The 23,513-nt window shown below is 43.2% G+C and overlaps 1 protein-coding gene across 7 annotated transcripts in view; it reads left to right on the forward strand.

Annotated features, from left to right (window-relative positions):
- The window catches only part of TRPS1 (transcriptional repressor GATA binding 1), a 263,798-nt gene that overhangs the window by 235,086 nt on the left and 5,199 nt on the right, over positions 1-23,513 (forward strand). For all 7 annotated transcript variants that reach the window (XM_077351624.1, XM_077351628.1, XM_077351625.1 and 4 more), the window contains one exon: positions 19,132-19,254. In XM_077351624.1, the coding sequence (XP_077207739.1) occupies positions 19,132-19,254 (123 nt within the window). The remainder of the gene's footprint in view (positions 1-19,131; positions 19,255-23,513) is intronic.

Below are 23,513 nucleotides of genomic sequence, written 5' to 3' on the forward strand. Positions count from 1 at the left end.
AGTTCAGAGAGAGGAGGGAGCGCCTCAGTGACATATGCTATAAAATCCACCCCATTAAGCTGCCATTGTCTCCAGGGGAACTGACCTCCATAGTATGAAGAGGGTGTACTCCGAAGAGAACTTCAGGCTCTACCTAGAGGTTGGTAACCTAAAAGGAGGAGGAGGAGGAGGAGGAGAAGAAGAAGAGTTGGTTCTTATATGCCACTTTTCTCTACCTGAAGGAGGCTCAAAGCAGCTTACATTCACCTTCCCTTTCCTCTCCCCACAACAGACACCTTGTGAGGTGGGTGAGGCTGAGAGAGCCCTGATATCACTGCTCTTTCAGTGCTGCGGAGAGCCCAAGGTCACCCAGCTGGCTACATGTGGGGGATTGCAGAATCGAACCTGGCATGCCAGATTAGAAGTCCGCACTCCTAACCACCACACCAAACTGGCTCAAAGAATAGTTGTCAACTCTGGCTTAGGAAATGTATAGATTTGGAGGAGGTACCTGTGGAAGGCAGAGTTTGTTCAAGGGAGGGAGCTCTTCATGGATGTGGCACCATAGACTCCACCTTTTGAAGTGGCCATTTCCTGTAGGGAAACTGATCTCTGTAATTGAGGGGTTGCCAAATCTTGGTTGAGAAATACTTAGAGATTTTAGGGGTGGGACCTGAGGCAGGTCGGGTTTGAGGAGAGCAGGGACTTCAGTGTCAAAGTGTCCATTTTTTTCCAGGTAAACTGATTTCTCGTTGCCTGGAGATCACTTGTAATATCGGGGAGTGTCCAGCCACTGCCTGGAGATTGGCAGTCCTAGCAGTCTGAAGATCAACTGTAATTCCAGAATCTGATAAGCAAAAAACACAAGCTGGGTGACCCAAGAAGTTTATAATCCAAAGTCTGGCAGGGAATGGAAGGAATGGAAGGAGCGTTGAGGCACTATTAATAAGGAATGAATGTGAACAAACAGAGTTACATGGCTCAGATTTAATTGTGGTTTGGGATGGGGACTGGCAGCTAAGCCGAGGCTTCAGTTTGCAAAGGCTGAGTTTGAGAGAGAATTTGTAAGAAGCATAAGAGCAAAGCTAGACAAAGCACTGGAAGTCCACGAATGAACTTCCAAGCAGCTCTAATTCTTCTAATTCTTCTTCTTCTTCTTCTTCTTCTTCTTCTTCTTCTTCTTCTTCTTCTTCTTCTTCTTCTTCTTCCAATCCTTTAAAAAAATTGGTTTGTGACAGTCCCATTTTGTTTGGAATCAGAGAAGGGAAAATGTACCTTTTGTCTGCCATTTTTCACATTAGGGGAATTTAAGAAATATGCAGGCAACCTGTGTGTGCCCCTCTGTCCAGGAAAGTGAAAGTCTTGGGGGGAGGGGGTTGAGGTTATTAAAAAAAAAAAAAGAGGGAAAATGGCTCAATTCCACCCACCCCCCACGCCCTGTGCTGCACTGCTTCCACTGCTGTACTGCCAGTCAGAATAATCCCTATAGCTGCTATTTACTTGAAGAAGAAAGAGAAGGTAGCCGATCGTTTCCAAAACCTCCCGGCACCTTCTCCAGATTGTCCCGCAGTCTTGTTGGTTTTAGTGCCACCACTTCCATGGGAAAGTAATGTGAGGTCAAGGGTCAAAGTGAGATAAACATGCGAAAGCGGGGAAAGCTTGGCCAATGAAAGTTCTTTCAGGCAGAGAACTTTTAAAAGGTGATTGTATTTTGTTTTACAATACCATGTAAGTATCAGCCTTGTGCTTAACACGTAGCATCCCAGCAGGAAGCAGCCTGGAGGACACAGCAAGGCCACAAAATGATTTCCGAAGATCAAAGAGTCAGCGTTGCACCTTTGTGAAATCTGTATGCGCCAGCATTCCCAACATTGCTTGATTCCTCTCACCCCGCTGGGGGGGGGGGAGTTCATTTTCTGGCACCAAACTGCCGGTCGGAGCCGATTGAAAGGTGGTTGTGAGAAACAATTTGTGAGGCTGGAATCTTTCTTTCCTTCTGGAAAAAAAAAAGCTTTCTTTCAAATGCCCTTCTGAAAACCTACCCACTCACAGACGAAAGTACGAGGCATGCGTGCATCCTGTACAGTTCTAGCCTGACAACACTGCATTCCTGCATGGCTTTATGCATCGAAGTTTCTGCATTGAATTGACTTTTTTGTTGTTGTTGCCGTTCTCTCCCCCCCCCCCTTCTAGCACAAGGCGTTATCCTTCCCTTACTGGGCTGGCCTTCCTAACCCCCCCTCCCCCTTTTAAAGAATGTTTAAAGTGCCGTGCGTAAAGAAAGGCATCCTTGTTCCTATGGATTTGTTCCTTGACTGCTCCTCCTTCCCCAGGCATTAATTTTGTATGACTTTATTTGCTGGGACGTATTTAAGGAGATTGTCGTTTGTTTATTGGCACTCCAGATAGAGAGTGCTGCCTGGCCTTCGTTTTATGCCACCCTTATTTTCAGCAGGCACTTTTAAGAGAGATGTGCGCGGTGAGGAATTGGAAGAAGAAGCCGAGATCACGAAATTTTGGTGGGAGGCCAATGGGCGTTTATATTTTCCATTTGACTGTGTGGATGTGTGTTGTTTGTGTGTGTGTGTGTGTGTGTGTTAAAACAGCTTTCTTACTGTCAGCTTCAACATTGCTCAGATTGTTGTAGCCACTCCGAAGGCTTTTTGGGATTTTATTTGCAAAGAAAGATGTGTTGTGGATTTTCATCAAGGCTCCTGTGTGTGCGCGCGCCATGCTTAGTAAATATTGGCCTTTGGGGTATTTTGCAGTCACACTGAATGGACTCTTAATTTCCCCCAAATTGCAAAGTGCAGAAAATCCATTTGCCTCCTTGGAGATTGCATCACTCGCTTTTCCCCATTCAAAGGCGAAATAATGTTTTTAAAAAAAAACATAAGAGAAAATCATATTTAGGGAGCCAGGGAGCACCAGATTAGAAAAGAAGGAGAACTGGAATTTTCATTCTCAAAATTGGTGTAGTGTTTAGGTATGCAGATTTCTAATCTGGCGAGCCAAGTTTGATTTCGCACTCCTCCACATGCAGCCAGCTGGGTGACCTTGGGCTCGCCACAGCACTGATAGAGCTGTTCTGACCGAGCAGGAATATCAGGGCTCTCTCAGCCTCACCCACCTCACAGGGTGCCTGTTGTGGGGAGAGGAAAGGGAAGGCGAGTGTAAGCCGCTTTGAGACTGGGTAGAGAAAAGCGGCATTTAAGAACCAAATTCTTCTTCTTCTTCTTCTTCTTCTTCTTCTTCTTCTTCTTCTTCTTCTTCTTGTAACAGCTCTGATAGTGCTGTTCTGAATGAGCAGTTATTCCAGAGCTCTCTCAGCCCCATCTACCTCACTGGGTGTCTGTTGTGGAGAGAGGAAAGGGAAGGCGATTGTAAGCACTTAGAGACTCCTTTGGGTAGAGAAAATTAGCTTATAAAACCTGTTGTTGTTGTTGATGTTGTTGTTATTGTTGTTGTTGTTGTTGTTGTTGTTGTTATTATTATTATTATTATTATTATTATTATTATTATTATTATTATTATTATTATTGGCTATCCCAACCACTGATCCTACTGTCTTTCGTGGTGTAATATATCTTGTGTCTCAGTGAGACAGGAACAGGGCATAAATAGCATAAATAATGAAATATTCTATCACCATGGAATTGTGTACAAGTGGTACCATGCCCAAGCATTCACTCAGATCGGCAGGTAGCCACCGTCGTGGAGATGGATCATAATCTTCTGATCTTTGACGGCAGAAATGTTTGACTTCGAATGATATTTAAGAAAGATTTTTATTAATTACTGCACATTCCTTGCTGGTGACTTTATGGAAAACCATGTTAACGTTGCTTTCTGCTCAAAGAAAGCTCTGTGAGGGAATTGTGTGGAATTAGCCTACTGGGACCATGTGTTGTCCATTTGGTTGTCAGGGATAGTTTCTAAGAGGGCAAAACAGGAGGCTTGAGTGACTGCCAGTCTTTCTTAAAGTATGGTAATGAGGCTAATTAGAAGAGATGAGAGCTCATCCAGATCTGTGGAGGCAATTATCAGAGAAACTCTTGTGTCATGGTTTATCTTTATCAGATGACTCCTTCCATAGTTTGGCACTTCACTTGAGGCATAGAAAGACTTTGAATAGGGCAGAGTAGAGTAGAAGGCTGAAGCAAAATGTTAAGGGAGAGCTCCCATTAAATCTCTATATGTTATGATATTGAACTGTGCAATACAGATCTGATTTTTTTTTTGTAATACAGATCTGAATTTTTGTAGGAAACAATCTGAGGTCTACTGTTCTTCAGTTACTCTTTACTTAAATAAAAATGAAAATTTTGCTTTTTTGAAAAATCACTGAACATGCACTTCAAGTCCCTGCTGCTCAAAACATTGCACTTTTTAATATCTGTAAGCTCTAGCATCCAGTATCTTTGCGGGGAGAGTGCATAAAACATGCTATGTCTGAGAATGACTTGTGTCAGTTTTCTACAATTTAACAGGAATGTTTGTCCGTTCTGTTGAAATATATGGAAGTTTGGTTCTCTTAGAATCATAGAGTTGGAACATGCCTCCTGGATCATTTAGTCCAACCCCTGCACTATGCAGGACACTCACAACCCTATCACTCATCCACTGTCACCTGCCACCCCCTTGAGCCTTCACAGAATCAGCCTCTCCGTCAGATGGCTATCCAGCCTCTGTTTAAAAATCTCCAAAGATGGAGAGCCCACCACCTCCCAAGGAAGCCTGTTCCACTGAAAAACCGCTCTGTCAGGAACTTTTTCCGAATATTTAGACGGAATTTCTTTTGAATGAATTTCATCCCATTGGTTCTGGTCCGTACCTCCGGGGCAAGAGAGAACAATTCTGCTCCATCCTCTATATGGCAGCCTTGAAGATGGTTATCAGATCCCCTCTCAGTCTCCTCTCCAGGCTAAACAGACCAAGCTCCCCCAACCTTTCCTCTTGTGTAACTCCTGTTCTAGTAAGCTGTATGCACATAAATAAAATGCCAATAAATTGTGCCCTTGGTTACAGTATCTTGACACATCTAACTCTGACATCTGATCTGTTCATAGTCTCTGATTTTTTAAAACAAAAATTAAATCACAGCCACTAAAAAAACAAGGCTTTCAACATGGTGATGGATTGTTGCAAACATCCTACAAAGAACAGAAGTGGCAATATGACAAAGGCAGAAATTCTCTAAACCTCTAAACTCTAAACCTAAAACAGGCTCCCAAAGTGTATTTGACATTATGAATAGCGTCTCCGCCTTCACAAATTGGTAAAGAGTAATAGTGTATGCATGTCTATTATGGTACATCTGCTAAAATTCACACTGCATTGGATACTAATCTAAACAACCCTTAAAGAATGTAAAAGATGGTTTCTAGCAAATACCATTTTGAGTGGGACTATTATTTTAGCAATCCATGAATGTTGCAGAAAGGGCTCCTTGCAATCTAATGGGGGCATTTTGTTGGGGCATAGAGGAAGGGAATGTTTTCTATTAATCTTCTGAGGTGCGTCAAAAAAATAAGTTCCAATAAATGCGACATTTTCATTTGTATTTGTTGATCTTCAATAAATAATTGGAGAGGTTTCTGAAGCTGTTGTCCTGGCTTCGACTGAGACGTTACAACTTAAGTTAGAATTTTCTTTTTGATAAAATACTTAGTATATGTGTTTTACTACAGCAATTTCTGATCCACACCTGCTTAACTAAGCAATGCTTTGGCTCCAGATGCTGCCAGGCCATTAACTAAGCCCAGGTTTAAGGATTTATAGTGTGGATTAGAGGCATGCACAAGGATATTTCCAATCCAGAACAGCGCCCAAAATTCCTAGTTTTGAGAATTCCCAAATTTGTATCCGAAATACCTGAGCTGAAACTAAATAGTGAATTTCAGGCACAGATTCAGATAAGTATCTGAATGAATACCCCTAGTGTGGATGAATATACTGGTAGCTAAAAAATATATGCATTTATTTCTGTCAGAACTTTCTCCAACGAAGTTAGATCATTTTAGACTCTCAGCTACCTTGTAAAGTAGTATAATTTTTAATTTGTTTGCTTGTTTATATACCGCCCTCCCCGGAAGCTTAGGGCAATTTACATGCAACAGAAACAATACAGGTAACTCACTTGAGTTAGGATTGACAGGAAATGAAATCTACATAACTGGACCAGCTGTGAAGGACACGGGTTCTGTATACCTGGGGGACCCCCCCCCCTTGGGGAATGCAGAAAATCTGAAACCTACTTTCTGCTGTGGAAACAGCACTAGGGAAGAGTTGTTTACCTGTTTTTGCTGCTAAGCAATTGTCTTGACTGGGAGGGAGGCAGGAGCCCATCACCCCACAGCACTATTTCGAGCATATTCTCACAACTGCTGTGTAGCTGTGGGGGATCCAAATTGGGTCCGGGTTAGAGTTTTTAGAACGAGCAAGCAAACAAGCACTATAGAACTTTGATAGAGATTAGAGGGGAATACAAGTGGTCTAAGCAAATGTGGAACGTAGGAAATGAAGAATGGTAGGCTAGTGAACAAGGGAAGTGAAGATACTGAGATGTGTTTGGGGATTTGTGAGAATGTGATAAGGCAGATGGAAGGAGGAGAAAGGAAGAAGGAAGAATGAGGTTTTGGAGACAAGAACTGCAAAATGGGATGAAGTGGTGCTATGGTGGCTATCAAGGGATGAGAGGAAGGTTGAAAGGAGATGGAGAAAGTAAGGTAGAGGAAGGTGAGTAAGAAGGAGGGGGATGACAGGAAATGATATGATGCAAATGTGTGATGGAAGGATGGGAATAAACAGGAAAACAGCAAGGAATTTAATAGTCCACCAGTAGGATTGCAGAAGTTTGCCGCTTATTGTCTGTTTCTGAAAATTATGTGGAAATATAATGAGGAGAACCATAATAAAACAAAATGGGGGTTGATTTTGAAGCTCTGCTTTAGAAAATATAGAAGTGAAGTGGAAAGATGACGGAAGGACTGAAGTTTTTGAGATATCTGACATGGAACAATAAATACTGGCAGCTTGAAAAACAAGAATAATGAGACCCATTTTTTCGCTATTTTCATTTAATGGATCCAAAAAAGTTATCTCATAAAATAAATAGTTTCCATATTACTTCCATCCATATATATTACATAACCCATATATGCAGTGAACCCTCCTAAAGAAATAAAGAATATTTGTACACTCACATATACCAAAGAGTGGTTTATCATGTACCTCCATATATATGGAACTTGTAAATAGACCCTCTTGGATTGTTCATGGAAATGCAAGGTAACTGAATGCAAGCAAAATAGGGTTGAAAAGTGCCATCAAGCTGCAGCCAAGTCTATTGCCTGCCTCTACATAGCAACCCTGAAGTTCCTTGGTGGTCTCCCATCCAAGTATTCACCAGAACTGACTCTGCTTAGCTTTGAAGATATGATTGATTGGGTTAGTCTGAGCCATCCAGGTCAGAGTACAAACCAAGTTCCTGATCATTTATTATGTAAGAAGCATATTGGGTGTTTTCAACCTTTTGACTGTGGAGGAATTCCTGAAATATTTTTAGGCTTTGAGGAACCCTGGTGACATGCCTCTTCAGAGAAGTGGGCGCATAAGTAACGTGCAGGAGCAAGCCAATAATCAATCAATCATTTGGATTTCCATTGTGGAGAAAGAGACTTAGGCCTCTAGAGCAATAGTGAGACTAGGTCTGTAGAGCAAAAGTGAGCTCCAGTGAGGTCTGGTGATGCAGTGACCATCTGAACTTATGGGAAAGGTCATGTATCCCCTGGGGAGATCTCTGGTTGAGATTCCCTGGTTTAGGTGTTCAGCAGTGGTCCTAACCCAGAAACTGAAAATTTAGTCACTCGAGTCCATATGTTCTTACCCTTATACTCTACCTCACAAAGCCCATGGAAGATTCCCCAGACATGCACATGTACATAATAGATGCACATGGTGAAGGCTAGATCCCTTCGGGCCAGTACTCATGTGGAAGTAGAACTTTCTACTAATGGCCACGGTCACAGTGCCACAGCTGGTCTACCTCCATGCATCCTGTAGCCTGAGTGGATCCCTCCTCTCCAAATGGCCTAAGCCTGCAGAGTTCTTTTGTCTCAGCATGGCCAGAAAAATCGTGACATCTTCCCAAAGTGTGCAGCAAAATCATGTCTTAAAGCTATGCTTTAATGGTCTCTATTAAAGATACGAAGAAAAAGAAAAACAGCAGGACCCGTCATTGCAGTTTCTCCCAAAAACTTACTGCTCACATTGGGAATGCAGATGGTATTAACTTTTTTGTTTTCACCATATCGAAAGTGCAGTCCTTCCTCATCATTCGCATGAAGTACATGGGGTAGAAGGCAGGAGTGCCATATCAGGTTTCATTAGCTGGGATAGGGAAGTGGGTTACAGCAGGGGTAGTCAACCTGTGGTCCTCCAAATCTTCATGGACTACAATTCCCATGAGCCCATGCCAGTGTTTTCTGGCAGGGGCTCGTGGGAATTGTAGTCCATGAACATCTGGAGGACCACAGGTTGACTACCCCTGGTTTACAGAATTTCAGTAGTTGGGCCAAGAATCATGGCTCTGCTCAGAACTATTTCTTGAACAAATTTAAGACTAAATTGCAAGGCGGGTAGGGAGTGTTTTAAGAGTATAGGTTGTGATTCCTTTCTTGTCCTTTGTGATAAACAGAAATATGAGTGCTCCTGTTTTTGAGCCAAGCCAGGGTCTGTACCATGACACCAAATCCTCTGTATCCCCCTTTGTCCTTTAAGCTCTCCGCATCCGCATTGGTATTTAAACTACTACAGAGAATCAGTTTAGTCTAGTTCGGGGATGTTCTTCTCCCACAACCATATACGTAGCTGTTTCCAACAGCAGGGAGGGTATCCTATAGAAACATTAAATCCCACAATTAAATAGTTGCCCACTGGAGGCTGCTACGCCAGATTCTGGGAAGCTAAGGCCCAGTGCATTTAATTTATCTTACTTCTAGGAACGTACCCTGTATTAGACTTTAAGTGGAAACAATAGCTGTGGAAATTAAGAAGCAGACCAGCCAAAACGCAGAAAATATAATCCATACTCTTTACATTCCCTATCAAGTGTCAGGACGTTGGGGACGCAACGTAAATAAGCATGCCATGTGCAGAATAAAATCGATCTATTTTGCAGGATAAAAAATAAATTTGTTGCAAGCAGCAGTTGTTTTCCGGCACGGGCCACTGGATCTTTTAATTACTCCAATAGTACCCAGAGCGATCCCTCTACGTACGAGCGAGCAAAACGTACTGATCCTTGCGAAGCGCCGTTGCCTCGATTGAAATGTCCTCTTCACTTTCTTGTAAAAGCCAGACGAAGTTTGCCGTGCTGGATAATTAAAACAAATCTTGAATAAACTGTTTCATGGAGATAGGAGTTTGATGGTTGGGTATATAAAAATTGCATCCAGATGTTGTCCAGAAGCCGCAGCAATATAAAGATCGTGAGCTTTTTTTTTTTCCCCCAGTCCAAAGCAAAAATATTCTAATTGAAGTTGTCAGCAGGAGTGAGACTAATGCGCCTGTATTTGATTAAATAATAGTTTATTTAAAAATTCAGTGTGGCCCAGAATTGGATGAGATTGAAATAGGAAAAAACTCAAGTGTGCTCCCTCCCACTAAATGGGGGAGGGGGGTGAGTGTAGGCCTTATGAAATGTTAACAATTTCGGGTAACATTGCCAATTCCCGTCATTGTCAATTGAGCATTTTAACCCCATCCGAGTTCTGCAACAGTGCCCAGTAATAAGCATGTATTTCCCTCCTTCCCCACCCCCCCAATTGGCGATCGACCAAGTAAAGAAACCAAAGAACCTGGGCGACACAATCTGGAAATGTTAGTCCTGATCCAGAGATTGTGGAAAGCTACATCGCAAAGTTTGTCTTGCTGCAGTATTTATAAATAAAGTTCATTTTTGCAATTGCGTTCGCACTGCAAGTTGAAGTTACAAGGCTGGCAGGTTCCAGACTAAATTATCTGGAAGTGCTTTTCTTGCTTCTCCTTCCTTCGGCGGCTCATCAGTCTCTCTGAGGTGCTGCTCTTTGGGGACAGGGCCCTCTCAAGAGTGTGGACTTCTAATCTGGCGAGCCGGGTTTGATTCTGCGCTCCCCCACATGCAACCAGCTGGGTGACCGTGGGCTTGCCACGGCTCTGAGAAAACTGCTCTAACCAAGCAGGAATATCGGGGCTCTCTCAGCCTCACCCACCTCACAGGGTGTCTGTTGTGGGGAGAGGAAAGGGAAGGTGACTGTAAGCCCCTTGGAGACTCCTTCAGGTAGAGAAAAGCGGCATATAAAAACCAACTCTTCTTATTCTTCAGTAATATCAGGGCTCTCACAGCCTCACCTCCCTCACACAGTGTCTGTGGTGGGGAGGGGAAAGGTAAGGTGAATATAACCCGCTTTGAGACGCCTTCGGGAAGAGAAAAGTGGCATATAAGAATCAACTCCTTCTTCTTCTTCTTCTTCTTCTTCTTCTTCTTCTTCTTCTTCTTCTTCTTCTTCTTCTTCTTCTTCTTCTTCTAATAGGGAGTCCCCAAATAGAAGGGGGAAACTGGTGGAAATTAGGAGTCTCTTTCTGTTCAGGAAAACTTTTGTCTGAACTGAACCTTTTGTCTTGTAAGGGAACTCGGTATTGATGTATAGTGAAAGACTCAGAAACGTTCAACGTACACCCCTACAGAAAAAAAAGTGCACACATGAAAATGACAAGGGCTAGGACACCAGCACTGACTGTGGCACTAGCAGCTTTGACTGTCGACATGGATTCCCGTATGTATGGTTTCAGCAGCTCTTCAGCCAGGAGAAAGATCTCCATGTGTACAATGGAAAATTGTTCTAAATGCAGAAGTTGCCAAAAAACACTTAGACACAGTAGCAGTTTCCAAACAGCTTGTTCAGGAATAAAGTCAGTTGAAAGATTTTGAACAGACTATATTGCAAGGTTTGAGTTCAGTTGGCCCTTTAAGACCGACAACATTTCATTCAAGGCGTAAGCTTGTCTGAGGAATGATGCTGTACACATGGTCTTAAAGGTGCCCCTGACTCAAACTTTGTTCTACTGCTTCAGACCACCACAGCTACCCACCAGAATGCATTGTGCTTTAAGTCGATTGATTTTCAGTGAATTCTACAAATCTGGACAAAATTATTTCCATCCTCCAGGAGATGTCAGAAAACTTTCATTATGGTAGTTATTCTGGGGCCTCAAAGTCAAGTATCATTTCCTCGTGTACAAAAGGGAGTGAAGGAAGTGAATGACTTAGCAGAAAAATGCCAAGGACAGCATCCAACCAAGAACAGTTAGCCACTCTTCCTGCCAACTACGATTATGTCAACTGGTTTCCTTTAAACAATCGGATTGTCCACCTATCATTATACTGCCTCACTGGGCTGAGAAATTTGTGATTCAATATAGGTTGTATGTCTCTGTGATGTATTTTGTTTGCTGGTTTGGTACTCACTATTGAGGGAATTTCTGTATATTGCTGGTAAGATAGATGTAAATCTTGTCTTCCTCTTCTATCGTTTCCTGGGAAGGAATGGAGACAGAGGCTAACATTCTTGTTCTTCCTAGTCCCCTGGCAGGGGACAGACGCAAAGATTTTGCTTGCATACATTAGCAGGCAGGCAGGGCTGTAGAGGCAGATAACCAGACTTTGTCCTCTTGTTTGGAATCACAAATAGCTCTTATAACATGTACTGAAATGAATTATGAGCATATCCAGTTAAAGCAAAAGTGGAGAGTTGCAAATGATACTTAGAATTCCATCTCACTGTTTAGGGGAAGTAGGGAAGCACCACGGAGTTAGAAGATGTAAGATGTCTCCTAGCTACAGTGCAGTGAAAGGAAACACCTGAAAAGGAAACAACTGTCATGTCAAACAGTTGGTCTTGAATTTTTGTTCACATCTGGAGATCAGCCTGTTTGTGATATAAATACTTCTTGATTACCTGCAGAATCCTTCCTGGGAAACAACAAATTAGCTCACTGGTCACGCAATCTGTATCGGTTGATCTTTCTCTACGTTCCTATCATGCCTTGTCTTTCTCAGCCACTGTCTTCACTCTAGAGCCAGTTTGGTGCAGTGGTTAGGAGTGCGGACTTCTAATCTGGCATGCCGGGTTCGATTCTGCACTCCCCCACATGCAGCCAGCTGGGTGACCTTGGGCTCGCCACGGCACTGATAAAACTGTTCTGACCGAGCAGTAATATCAGGGCTCTCTCAGCCTCACCCACCTCACAGGGTGTCTGTTGTGGGGAGAGGAAAGGGAAGGCGACTGTAAGCCGCTTTGAGCCTCCTTCGGGTAGAGTAAAGCGGCATATAAGAACCAACTCTTCTTCTTCTTCTTCAATTTACCAATGTTTGGTTCACGGCCATCTCTGCAAGGTGACGGTGGACATGGGCCGTGGGTTTGAGGGACAGCAGCTTCCATCACTTCACTCCCATTTTCACCATGCTGTTGTGAGGTTCAAGAGTTCAAGAAGTTCAACGTGGCATCCATGGTTTTCTGTGGCTTTGTATAATGTGTATTAGAATAACAGGAGAAAGAATTGTCTCCACTCTCCTCCTTGCTGACTGGCCAACCCATTCATCTCCACCGCTTGCCATATCACTAACGGCAGCCAGATAAACAGTATGGTGAAATGGGATAGAGAAGAAGAAGGAATTTGTCTCCAACTCAGCCATAAAACCCAAGCCAGGGAAATACTGAGGAATGTATCTGACGAAGGGTGCTTGCACTCGAAAGCTCACGCCCTGAATCAATCGTTGTTGGTGCTAAAGGTGCTACTAGACTCTGATTCTATTGTGCTACTTCAGACCAATATGGCTGCCCATCTGAATTTACCTTTTCTTTGTAGAGCAGCATTTTGAGCTACCGTTTGTATTCCAGATCTGGGAATGATGTAGTTTGGTGGCAACCCCAATGAGTATTTGTTTCTTTCATTTCACAGGAATCCCCTGAAGATTTCTAATTAGGATCAGGCACTTTTCCACGGTGACCAAAGTGTTTGGTAACTTTGCTCTCTCCTACCCCCCCCCCCCCGGCAAAATCCTATTCATATCAGCCATTCAACTCTTTCATCCCATTATACTTTTTAAAAATAGCTTTTTAAAGAACGGGGTGTGTAAAAGGGGTGTGTAAAAGGGGTCATTTGGGGTCATTTGGACTTAAAAACAACCTGAAAAACCAAGAGTCATGCCGATTTGATTTGAAATGCCACGGTTACGAAACCCATAAAAATTGTGAATGAATCCTTGGGATATCAGGATGATTATACAATTTCATGCTTTCATTATGTGTCTTATCCATGGAACAGTGTTAGAGATTGGGAGCACTCAGTTGTAGCACATGCTTGGTGACTCTATGTCAACTTTTAAATCTCTCTAAGCTTTCTCCTCCCGCCCTTAAATTTATGTGTCAGTAACCTTTATTGTTAATATACATTTAATATTTCCCTGGCAACTAAGTTGCTATGGTCCATGTTTGGAGATGAGGGAGAGGGGCATTATTCAAACCCGAGATTCCCAAACACACATACACACACACACTTTTTGGCCTTACTCCAAATTATAAACAGCTGAACTAATTTCAATAAAGTTTTAATTTTAAAAAGAGAGAGAGAGAGAGAGAGAGAGAGAGAGAGAGAGAGAGAGAGAGAGAGAGAAACTTCACATCTGTGCTGACCAATTTGTTTGCCAAATTTCAGCCCAGTGTGATTTGAGACAACTGATATATTAAACACCCCAACCGAGGCGCACAAATGGAAATACTGACAAACTCTTAACTGTAGTGGTCCCTTCAGGCAGTGTTATTATAATGTACCGGCTATAAGGATTCACATAATTAAAGATTGACTTAGCAGAAACATAGTTTCAATTATAGACCCTTTGGGCTTATTTTCCCAAGCACGCACAGGAAATTTACATGGATAACTCCAATTAATAGCAAGTGGCATTGATAGGAGCCCATGTCCCTCCATCTGTGACGCAATCGTTCTTTAGAGCAGAAGTGCTGCTTGAAGAATGCGTAAGGGCTCAGAAGGAACATGATTGAAAGGAGTGGAACAAGCAGAAACGTCAAGTGGATTAGAATCATAGAATCATAGAGTTGGAAGGGGCCATACAGGCCATCTAGTCCAACCCCCTGCTCAATGCAGGATCAGCCCTAAGCATCCCAAAGCATCCAAGAAATGTGTGTATCCAACCTTTGCTTGAAGACTGCCAGTGAGGGGGAGCTCACCACCTCCTTAGGCAGCCTATTCCACTGCTGAACTTCTCTGACTGTGAAATTTTTTTCCCTGATCTCTAGCCTATATCGTTGTACTTGTAGTTTAAACCCATTACTGCGTGTCCTGTCCTCTGCAGCCAACGGAAACAGCATCCTGCCCTCCTCCAAGTGACAACCTTTCAAATACTTAAAGAGGGCTATCATGTCCCCTCTCAACCTCCTTTTCTCCAGGCTGAACATTCCCAAGTCCCTCAACCTATCTTCTTAGCGCTTGGTCCCTTGGCCCCAATAGAATCATAGAATCATAGAATCATAGAGTTGGAAGGGGCCATTCAGGCCATCTAGTCCAACCCCCTGCTCAACGCAAGATCAGCCCTAAGCATCCTAAAGCATCCAAGAAAAGTGTGTATCCAACCTTTGCTTGAAGACTGCCAGTGGATTAGACTGGGGATGCTGTGATTTACTTGAAGAATGATATTAGATTGACTTCCTCAAGATTTACAAGTGAGACTTTGCCCGTCTGTCATTAGGAATTGCTTCATGTTTCTGATCCCTATGGGCTTGACTGGAAAATGCCCAGTTCAGGATCTTTTGTTCCCTGTGCATGTTATATGCTAAATTTGGAGTCCAGTAGCACCTTTAAGAATAGCCTCTTGTGGCGCAGAGTGGTAAGGCAGCAGACATGCAGTCTGAAAGCTCTGCCCATGAGGCTGGGAGTTCGATCCCAGCAGCCAGCTCACGGTTGACTCAGCCTTCCATCCTTCCGAGGTCGGTAAAATAAGTACCCAGCTTGCTGGGGGGTAAATGGTAATGACTGGGGAAGGCACTGGCAAACCATCCCGTATTGAGTCTGCCATGAAAACGCTGGAGGGCGTCACCCCAAGGCTCAGACATGATCCAGTGCTTGCACAGGGGACACCTTTACCTTTACCTTTTTAGCACCTTTAAGACCAACAAAGATATATTAAAGGCATGAGCATTCGAGTGCAGGCACTCTTCCTCAGACTAAATGAACAACCATCATAACTGTGGAAATATAAAGCAAAAGCAAATTATGGATTAGAGGAAGAGTGCTTGCACTCAAAATCTCATTCCTTGAATATATATGTGTTGGTCTTAAAGGTGCTCTTGGACTCTATTTTTGTTGTGCTACCTCTGACCAACACAACTAAATTTGTTATTTTTGTGCCAGTTCCTCTTTCATCGTACCTGAATCTTCCCTAAAATGTATACATTTCCCAAAATTATTTATTTGTGTGTAAGAAGAAAAAAAATCACCATTACATCTTATATGTACACTAGCAAGAAAGCCCATTGCAAGCAGGAATCAATGGGTGCTAGGACCCATGGGACACCGGGAGGTGCAGGTCTCTCTCTGGATCTCTCTCACTCCCTGTCTCCCTGTGCTCCCAGCAGCAGGCATAGCAAGTAATTAGGAGGGAAGGAGGGCTGGTGTGCAGTTTGGGACAGCTCTCTCTGTCTGTCTCTCTCTCCCTCCGTCGCAGCAGGAGCGGCTCTCTCTGTGTCTCTGTCAGTAGCTTGGGGCAGCTCTGTCTGTGTCTCTCCGTGCCTCCCTTGCAGCAGGAGCGATAGGAGGGAATGAGGGCTCATGTGCGATCTGGCAGGGCTCTGTGTGTCTCTCTCTGTCTCTGGCATGTCGGAGAAGAACATGGCTAGCATCCAGGGAGGGAGGGTGGGAGCTGTAGGGGCAGGGCTTTATTCCAACTTGGACAGCCAGACACATTCCACCCCCAAGGCTGTTTCCGGCTGGTCAGATTATACATCCGCACTCCTAACCACTTCACCAAGCTGGCTCTAGGTAGAAGTAAGCTTAATTCAGCTTCTCAGCCTTCATTACTGAAAGTCTTCATTTGATATCTTTCCATGCAGCTCATGTAGGTCTTTGCAACCCACTTTAGCTTAAAGGTAAGCTTGCATCAGCCCTAACTTACTAAATAACCATATCTAATGGCTGTTGTGTTATTCCTCTTTAAAATGTTGTGCTACAGTCAAAACAGTTGAGTTAGAACTCAGTGGAGCTCCAATATGGACTGGAAGTAACGTTGATATTCTAGTTAGCTTCATGAGCCTTTTTTCATATGAACGTATGAAGCTACCTTTTGCCAAGCCAAACCATTGGTCTCTGTTCCTCAGAATTGTCTTCTCAGTTCTGGTGTTGGCTCTCCAAGTTCTTAGTCAGAGAAATATCTTTTCCAGAAAGCCACAGCCCTTCTCGGTATCGTTATATACATAACTACTTTACAGAACAGAACACTTGTTCAATGCGATTTTGTGTCCTTCAAAAAACTTTCACAAATAGCTATCCTACACAGTGCTTTTCAGGCATGGAAGACTCATTCTAAGACTACACCCTGTTCAACATGCCACTGCGTGTAGTCATCAGCTCCAAGAAAATTTGGAAAGAAGCAGAGATATTTTTCAATCAAATCCAAATGGTTGAATGTAGTAACTGCATGCTCAACAATTAATTTATTTACTGAGTTGTTTATTGATATCTAAGGGAATGAATTGTGGTGATCAGTTGTGTTCTTCCAAAGAGAAGCTTGCTCAGATTTTTTTTTCCAAGTTACTTATTTTAATACCTTGTTATAATATAGGGATACCAGCCCCGGGGGGGACCTGGAGAGCCCCCAGAATTACAGCTCATATGCAGACTACAACGTTAATTTCCTTTGGAGAAAATGGATACTTGGAGAATGGACTCTTTTGAGGTGCTCCATTGAAGTTATTGTCCTTCCCAGTATCTATCCCCAAATCTCCAGGAATTTCCCAACCTGAATCTGGCAGCTCTACCCATGGCCAAGGGGGTTCTGATAAACCTAAAGGCTGTGGGTTAGAGTCCACTGTATCTCATTTTATTATGTTGAATAGTTTTAAGCTCCAAAGTTTTGATGGCACAAGACTCCTGGTAGTGAAAATCGGGGCATAAAAGCCAACTCTTCTTCTTCATATGTATATATTATATTCCAAAAAAATATAATAAGAAACCTACTAGAGGAATATATCTAAAGATTGTCAGAAGGCTGGCCCTTTGGTATTAGGTGATAAAATAGTGTGTAATTATGAATCTGGTTTAGTGATCCTCGGGGGAGGGGTAGACAAGAGATTATCCTGTCAATGCAGTTGATTTTATTAGCTTGACTTAAAGTAACACAACCTGCTGCACTAATGAAATTGTGTTCTTGGTTTAAAAGGGCAATTGTTAGTCTGACTTTGTGCTCACTGAAAAAACATTTCCCCAATCTTGTTAAATTATTGCAGTCATTTTAGATTTTTATGACCGTGTAGGTTACCAGCCCTCGTTTTCTCTACATTTCATTCATTTTCCTCGTATCGATGATTAATGGGGGGTGTCGAACGTTAAGAGTGAGCAGGCATCAGCAAATGCAAGATCATAATTAGTTTAGCTGACGAGGGCCTCTGATAGCACTTGCATCTGGATGGAAAAATTACCCTATGGGGAACTGGCTGATCACCAGGTCTTTTTAGTGATACATTGTGAAACACCCGATGAATCAAATGCCCTTTGAATGCCAAGAAAGTGTTCCATGCTCGAAGCCAAAATTATGTCTGCAAAAAGCTTTCCATTTGAAATGTATCAGAGTACAATTATAACCATTGTACTTTCTTGGCACGGATACCCTCCCCCCTTTCCCCACAGTATGGAGTAGAGTTAAATAAATTTCTCGAATTTGACGACACCTTGAAATTTTGATTTACAGGGCTGGTAATTTATTAATTTAGAACAAAATCAGTTTAATCTTTTACTGAAATTGGTCTCCCTCTAAACTTGTGCAATATGGAGGATTTTTTTTTTATTAAACGTTTAATTTTAAAAAGAAAGAAACCAATGTTATAATGATTTTTGTTTTTTTACAGAAGGGGGGGGGAAGCCAGCCTAGAATAAGACAGGCACTTGGGGGGGGGGGATAGCTATTATGTTCTCTAATGATGCTTTTTTTGTGATGTTCCTATTGACACGAACAGTTTAACGATTTCGTTACGCCACAGAAGGAATTTAATGAGCGTCTCTTGTCAGTAGAACCCGCTTCTAAATTGTACAGATTATTAGGAAAGCTGTAGGTTTCAGTCAATCGCTCCAGTTAAGCGAGCTTTTGCATTTGGAAGAGCTACACTGGTGCATTTCTCTGCTTGACAAAATTAAGATCAAGCCATCAGTGAGGCAACGTTACCTAGCAGCTGAAGTACATAAGTGCTCTCTTGATCAACCATTTGATTGGTCCCTGCTTGTCTCAGTGGGTAGTAGGAAACAAATAGTTATATAGGTAAATCTCAGAATTGTTCTAAAAACTCTGATCGTGCATCATCGGGAAGCATAGACTTTCTTCCCAGAAGTGAAGCGAGGCACTGCAGAAACAAATTAATCAGATGTAATTTTTTTTTTTTTTTGCTGTTGTTGCCATTAAACATCACACATTTTCAAATGAAGTAATAAAAAATTGCTTTGGGGAACTGGCAAGATCCGCGGGAGCCCTTTCTCCCCTCCAGCAAAATGGAATACTGAAATGCAGAGTTTGGAGCCCAGTTATTAAAAGGCACAAACCCTAAAGTTCAAAAAGTTAGAAGTGTTACTTTTGGGGGGGGGGGCAAGGGAAGGAGAAGCCGTGGCATTTTGGGCACCTCATCCATCAATGTAGGGTAAATAGTAATGAGAATCAGCACTGCCTATTAAGTACAATTGAACTTGACCTCATTATGGGTAGTGTGGTTTTAGACTATCAATTGTTGCCAGCCTACAGACAAAACTCCAGTGTTGATTTGTCCTAACTCTACAGATCATGTGACTAACCTTCGACCTTCTCTTTCCCCCCTCCCCCTTCCTCTGTTTCAGAGACGTAGAGGCTCGGGTGTTTTTTGTGCCAATTGCCTGACCACAAAGACCTCTCTCTGGCGAAAGAATGCAAATGGAGGATACGTATGCAACGCGTGTGGTCTCTACCAGAAGCTTCACTCGGTAGGAAGAACTTACTCATTTTTATACAGGAAAGGTTTCAGGCGGCTTGGCTGCAGTTGGGCAGCTGCGGCTAATTTCCTAGCTGCGTTTTCACCGCGGTCACTCAGGGATCAGATGTGATTCATTATGGAAGACGCTGATACACCGTAGAGAGGAGACTTATGCTGGAGATTACCAATGAGGCATTAATTATTTTGATACAAAACAAAGCATGCAATGGGGACTGCCCCCCACCCTACCCAGCCTCGCCCAGGGAGACAATCGAAAGGAAACCCTCATTTTCATGGTGAACAGGAACATCCGTTTCTTACAAGATGAAGCGTATGGGGAAAGTTGTTACTTCTTTAGATAGACTAATGTTTTGGATATGCTTTAATTGGCATTATTGATAAGTGCTTTTATAAACCATAACATCTTTGTATGATTGGTAATTGTAAAAAGAACCTTTCTCCACCATTAGAGGTGGCTAAAAGGCTGTTCCTAAAAAGCTGGTAGTATCTCATGCGAGGGAGCAGTCCCACTCAACCTCCTAAGATGTTGCCAAACCCCAAAGATCAAATCTGGAATGGTTCCCTTGTATAGGATCAGCTTACACACTCACATGCACAGTTTACACATGCTTGGATTTCCTCTTTTAGTTAGTCAATACATTATGAGTGGTCTCTGAATGTGTGAGCAATCTCCTTGGAAGACCATGGTGTCTGTGATGCCGTCTGGTGTTATGAGCATTATGGTGATTAGGAGTGTGCGTGCATGAATTGCCAATCCCACGAAATGCCAAATATTTCCGGTATCAGATTGGACCAGCAATACCCTGTACTGCAAAAGGCGCTCCTTATCTTTCCAAATCCCAATATATCACTGCCAGTAAATGCAGGGAATATCTGGAATTGGCTCCGGAGGCTTTTCTGCTGTTCTGTACAGGGTGCATGAGCACTTTGCACTTTAAAGGGCCACAAGTTCCATCACATGTCAACTTTCAGCTAGACCAGCCTTTCTCAGCTTTTTTACTGTTGAGAAACCCCTGAAGCATTCTTGAGGATTCAAGAAACCCCAGTAGTGGCATAATGATACAGAATATGTTTGGGAAGCATAGCTGCGTATACGCCCATCCAGGGCCCCTCCCCTTCTCACCCCCTGCAGGCCCATTATTGGCTGTTGGGGGGGGGGCAGATCGACATGTCCATACATGGTTATATCACCCAATAAACTTTAAATAAATTATATATATATTAACTCCCACCCATTTGGGAGACACTTCCATGGTGGTCAAGAAACCCCAGGGTTTCCTGAAACCCTGGTTGAGAAAGCCTGAGCCAGACATTGTTAAAGAGATGCAGATGAAGGTAGCTGTGCCCCCAAATATCTGGTTCAGTCCTAGATTCCAAACGATCAGTCCCCATGGGATGTTTTTTTGTTCTTTCCTTATATGTTAAAGGGCTGTGTGTGCAATAGATTGACCAAAGATTGAAGGCAGATTTCCTCTTCTTACACACATTTTAAAAACATTTTTAATTTCATGTAATATTATGCTTTGGTAGTTTCCCCCCATTGCTTCAAGATAGTGAATATATTATAGCTGCAAAAATAATTTTCTTTCTTTTCTTTTTTTTTTTGAGATAACGTGGGAAGCAATCTTTATAAATGGACACTGGCAACATTGCTAATTGGTGATAAGTTGTAAAACCTTTATTTCATTAGCACAGAGCTAAGATAACGCCGTTTTTTAGTTGCAATATTGGAGCATAGCAGTGAGGTGTCATTTGATGTAAGCTGACGTTAATGAGTTTAATTTAGCTCTGCCCAATCAAAGGCCACTGGAATAATTAAACCTTTACCCAGCTAGGCAGTGACAACTGAAAACAGAAGCAAAGCACCGGAGTTTAGTTTTGTGTTCATGTTTTGTTGCCACCGCTTTTGACACAGATATGCACATGCCGGGAAATTTTGGCTCCGTGATATCAGGGCTTATTATGCTGGTAAAGAAGTCTGTACTGCAGTAAATGCTCACATGGTTCACATGCAGGCTGATTTCATTTGCCCCAAGCAAGAGAGTGTGCTGTGAACTCTAGGGGCAGTGGCTCAGTGGCATTGCATCTGTTTGGCATGCAGGAAGTCCCAGGTTCAATCCCCGGCATCTTCAATAAGGATGAGGTTGTAAGGCATGTGAAAAACTCCAGCCTGAGATCCTGGAGAGCCACAACGCATTTGAATAGATCAGCCTTTCTCAACTTTTTTATCATTGAGAAACCCCTGAAACATTCTTCAGGCTTTGAGAAACCCCAGAAGTGTCACGATTGTGCAGAGTATGGTTGGGAAGCAGAGCTGGGTAAATGCCCAAACGAACCCCCTTCCTACCGCCACCAGGCCAATCATTGGCTATTTGGGGATTGGGGCCAGGTCAACATACCATATATGGTCATATCACCTGATAAAGGTTGAACACATTTTAAAAATATATTAGAAATTCATTAACTTCCACCCATTCAGGAAACCCATCCAGGGCCCTCAAGAAACCCCAGGGTTTTATGAAACCCTGGTTGAGAAAGCCTGGAATAAATAATGCCAATTTTGAGGGACCAGGGATTAGAATCAGGATAAGGCCTCTCACAACTGCCATACACATGTCCTTCCCCGTGCCTCTGTAATTGGCCTGCGACCTCTGCAGCTCACCCTCTCACCATGTTGAGGAATACAGTAGGACTTTAAGGGAGTTTCTCCATTTGCGTAAATTTGTCAACTGCCGTAAGCCATGGGGACAATGCTGGGGAGGGACTAAGTGGAAGAGCCTCTGCTGGCATCTCCAGTTAAAAGAACCATGGAGCAGATGGTCTAAAACAGTGGTCCCCAACCTTTTTATCACCGGGGACCACTCAACGCCGGGGACCACTCAACGCCTTTTACTGAGGCCCGGTTTGGGGGGGGGGGGTAGTTTACTCTTCTACTCTCAACCACTGCCCTAACGCTCTCTGATCGCTATGGTAATGTTTAAACATCTCTTCAAAATAAGAAACAGACACGCCACAACAATGAAGTGTGTTGTAAAGGGCTGGGGGGATGAAGTAAAGGGCCGGGGGGGGGGGGAGAAGGCGTCCTTTGGGGCTCACCTCCAATTAGTCAACGGACCACATGTGGTCCGTGGCCCACAGGTTGGAGATCGCTAGTCTAAAAGACTTTTGTCTGAGAGTTGCTGCCAATCTCAGTATGTACCTTTTAAATACATGGCAGAAACAATCAGTCCCAATGAGAGACAATTTTCAGCATTCAAAAGGAATGCCATTTCTCGCATTAAAGTATTTTAAAGAGTACAAAACATGTTGACAGCCTATCCTGCAAAATGTCACTTAAGATAGCACGGGGGATTTTTTTGTTTAACAGTTTAACATATTTGTGTGTAGAGCTCGACCTAGTTTCCTGATGCAGTTGTCCCAATGGCACACGATCACGTTGTCCTCTCCCGTGCTGGCTCATGAGGGAGCTGCATTCCTGTCTATCTCAGTGGTTCTCAACCTTGGGGTCCCGACCCCATTTGGGGTCACCTGGCCCCTTCTGCGGAGTTGTCAGGTTGGTGGCCATTGCGGCAACGGCCAGCGGCGTTGGCCCATGGTGTCGGCAGGCAGCAGCGGATGGCTGCCAGAGGTGGGTGGAGGCAGCAGAGCCATGGCACTGGCCACCTCCATGCTGCCTCCAGATTGTTGTGGTCCCATCACCCTCGCTGCCACAGCAGTTGGGGTCACAGCATGACGGCAGTTGAGAACTGCTGGTCTATCTAATGCCAAGGAGGTCATGGTTTTCCTTTCTCTGTTTTATTCTCACCACAGCCTTATGGCGAAGGTCAGACTGAGAGCATGTGATTGGCCAAGGTCACCCAGTAAGGTCCGTGGCAGAGTAGGGATTTGAAACCAGGCTCTTCAAATCCGAACCCAGCCCTTCATCAGCTACCATGCCCTGCCTCTTGCTGCCATTTCAATCTCACTGGGGTCTCCGCTTCTTATTAAAGAAGATCTAAATCAAAGGGACTATTTCCTCTGATTTAGATTTTTAATAGAAAGTTAGAGCTTAACAAGCTAAGTGGCAATTAATGGCACGGGTGAGTCGACTCTGGGGGAAGAAAGAAGCAGGAAGGAGGAGGTGAAGAAGCCGGGTCAAGTGAATCAATAGATGCAAAAAAAGAGATCATGCTCAGGTGGGCTTTGCTGGCTTATTTAATTGCAAGTTGCTGATATGCATAAATCATGGCTTAAAAAAAAAAACACACT

This window comes from Paroedura picta, chromosome 9 (assembly GCF_049243985.1).
Source record: "Paroedura picta isolate Pp20150507F chromosome 9, Ppicta_v3.0, whole genome shotgun sequence".
Taxonomy (NCBI): domain Eukaryota; kingdom Metazoa; phylum Chordata; class Lepidosauria; order Squamata; family Gekkonidae; genus Paroedura; species Paroedura picta.